This window comes from Capsicum annuum, chromosome 4, assembly GCF_002878395.1.
Source record: "Capsicum annuum cultivar UCD-10X-F1 chromosome 4, UCD10Xv1.1, whole genome shotgun sequence".
NCBI lineage: Eukaryota > Viridiplantae > Streptophyta > Magnoliopsida > Solanales > Solanaceae > Capsicum > Capsicum annuum.
In genome coordinates, this window is record NC_061114.1 from 201,231,173 (window position 1) to 201,234,075 (window position 2,903).

General features: G+C 30.8%; 1 protein-coding gene across 1 annotated transcript; it reads left to right on the top strand.

Moving 5' to 3' along the window:
* The first annotated feature begins 1,744 nt into the window (after positions 1–1,744).
* Positions 1,745–2,251, top strand: LOC124898050 (RING-H2 finger protein ATL13-like). The gene has a single exon (XM_047411670.1). The coding sequence runs from the start codon at positions 1,745–1,747 to the stop codon at positions 2,249–2,251; it is 507 nt and encodes a 168-aa protein (XP_047267626.1).
* Positions 2,252–2,903: the final 652 nt, after the last annotated feature.

Here is a 2,903-nt window from a genome sequence, read left to right on the forward strand (position 1 = left end):
TTAAGCGCCTGCTGAACAAAAGCAGAGATCTTTGTCGTATCACCGTAAGCGAAAATCAAAACAGGTACACAATAATTAATATTCACAAGCAACAACAACAACAACAAACCTAGTGTATTCCCACAGCGTGGGGTCTGGGGGATTTATATTCACAAGCGCAGAGCTTATATTCTGCGCTATTGCATGAGGATCAGATTCTCTAGGTACTTGATAATTTTCTATATCCCACCATACCGAAATCCTCAGCGCTGAGTACAGCGCCTTTGCCACACCCGATGGTTGTATCCCTCTTCCTACTCCGTTTTCGTTTCCACCTGCATCGCCTATTTCTGACAAAGATAAAGCACGAATGGTGCACAATAGCAAACTTCGATGAGTAAAATTTTTATCTTTTAAATTATTTTTATGTTTGTCTATAGATTAATTCCTCCAAAAAGGTGTAATTAAGAAAAGCTGTGACTAGGAAAAAAGGCGGAAGATAGAGGGCTTTTATGGGTTAATGATGCTAATGATGAAGGATAATTAATGAATTTATTAATTAAAAAAATAGATAGCAATGAATTAAAAATAAAAAAAATTAACTCAAAACAATCAGAAAAAAGATAAATATGTTTGCTGATCATTGAGGCATGCCACAACAGTATGCCTCTAAATCTCTTTTATATATATAGAGAGAGAGAGATTTAATTGAATGGAAGTACTCTGTCCAAATAATTAGTGTAGCAATAAATTCTAGACTTCCCTACAAAAAAGATTGGGAAAAGAATTTTACTCCCTTCATTTAAAAAAAATGATCTGTTTTAATTTGGTACAAAATTTAAGAAAATAAAAAAGATTTTTGAATCTTTTAATCTTGAACTAAAATTGTGTTAAATATATCAAAATATTTTTAAATCTTATAATTCTAAACATGTGAAGTAAAAATTAAAGTATTGGAGAAAAAACAAAGGATTATTCTTGAGACGGATGGAATATTAATTATCGAAAGTAGCAGTAGATGACAATATATAAGTTATTTAATGATTCCAAACATAAAGAAATGTGGCACCATCCGTAAGTTAATTATAGATGAAATTATACAGATGATATAAAAAATTATTAATCTATCATAGGCTCATAGCACATATCCTAAAAATTCTTTTTGAGTAGTCCGCGCGACTTCCAAATTATCGAGAAATATATTACTTCCTCTGTTTTGAAATAAGTGAATTATTGAGGTATTTATTGGTATTTCAAAATAAGTGAATCATTGAATTTTTTTTAAAATTTATCCTTATGATTTGATAACCAATTAACTTGTGAAAAGGTATTACAAGATCAACTTTTTCTTTTTTTGGAGTAGAAATGAAAAGTTGTGTTAAATCTATATCTTTAATATTTTTTTCTTAATATATGTGTCAAAATCCAATAATTCATTTATTATGAAATGGAGAGTAGTAAGTGTTTGTTCATAAAAATTAAAAAATAATTTATTTTGTTTGAAAATTTCAAAATTAAAATTGGAGTTGAAATTGCATATTCACAGCAAACCGCTATAAATTTAAACAAGCACCTTAAACGAGTCCAAAAGATAAATCATATATTCATGTTATGAAAAGGAAACTTCGTCAGCTTCGTTCCTTAAAGGTGGCTTTCTATAATAATAAAAAAATGTTTCTAAAAGTACATAGCCGTCACCTTCAAGACTATAAATAGAGCTCTATTTTCTCTTATTTTCAGCAAATCCCAAAGAATAAAAAAAAAAATGTCAGCATCCACTAAATTCTTCTCATATTTCAATAAACGTATCAACATTTTCTTCTTCTCAGGGCTTCCTCAAGCATTACAATTCTTAGTGCTTGCGTTTTTCGTATCGATCAGTGCATACCTACAGAGAATAGAAGAACACAAGTGCAGGAATATCATAAACAAAAAGAGCACTAAATTCGTCTACAGAAAGAGGAAATTACTAGGATATGTTGTTACTGAACCACTCGATTGTGCGATTTGTTTATCGGATTTTGAGCATGGAGATAAAGGCAGAAAAATTGAAAGTTGCAATCATATTTTCCATGAGAATTGTTTGGATAAATGGCTGATGCATGGGAAAGGACAAGCGACATGTCCTCTTTGCCGCAGCGTGATTATACCGGAAATTATGGTGGATGTTCACCGGAAAGTTGAAGATGAAGAGCTGAGGTTTGGTATGTTTGAGGAGGAACTTGCTTTGATATTGCTCTCTTGGTTGACTAGTAGTCAAAGGTGTTTCTAATTAGTTATCACAAATTTGATTCATTCTTTTTTATTATTTGATATGTTACCAATTACACAAAGTATAAACGATCTAATGTTATAAAGTTTATTTAGATTAAGGTATGGGTGTTAAGTGGGTCGGGTTGGGTCAATCCGAAATTGGCCCGTGAGAGTTATCTGAGTTGTGGGTCGGTCCGGATTCGGCTCTGGTTAAATGGGTCGGTTCGGTTCCGAACCTAACAGTAAAAAGTTTCAAAACAATCCTAACTTGGCCTGCTTAACCCAATTCGGTTCAACCCACCTAAATCCGGTGAAAATCGGTTAAAAATTCGGTCAAAATCGATCACCCCCCCTAAAAAAAAGTTTTTTCTCCAATATACACTATATATGCCCTCCTATATATATTTTAAATACGTTAAACAATAGATATACACTATATATATATAGTATATACTACATTACTATTTAAAAATATATATACAAATAATACATATAAACAATTACACATAATCGTGTATACGATTATACGTTAGTTAAATATATATACTATTCCAAGTAAAACATATACTACAAGATATATACTACAATATAATGATATATATACTAATTTGTAAAACATATATACATGTATACGTTAATATATACGTCTATAGAATGGTATATACACATAT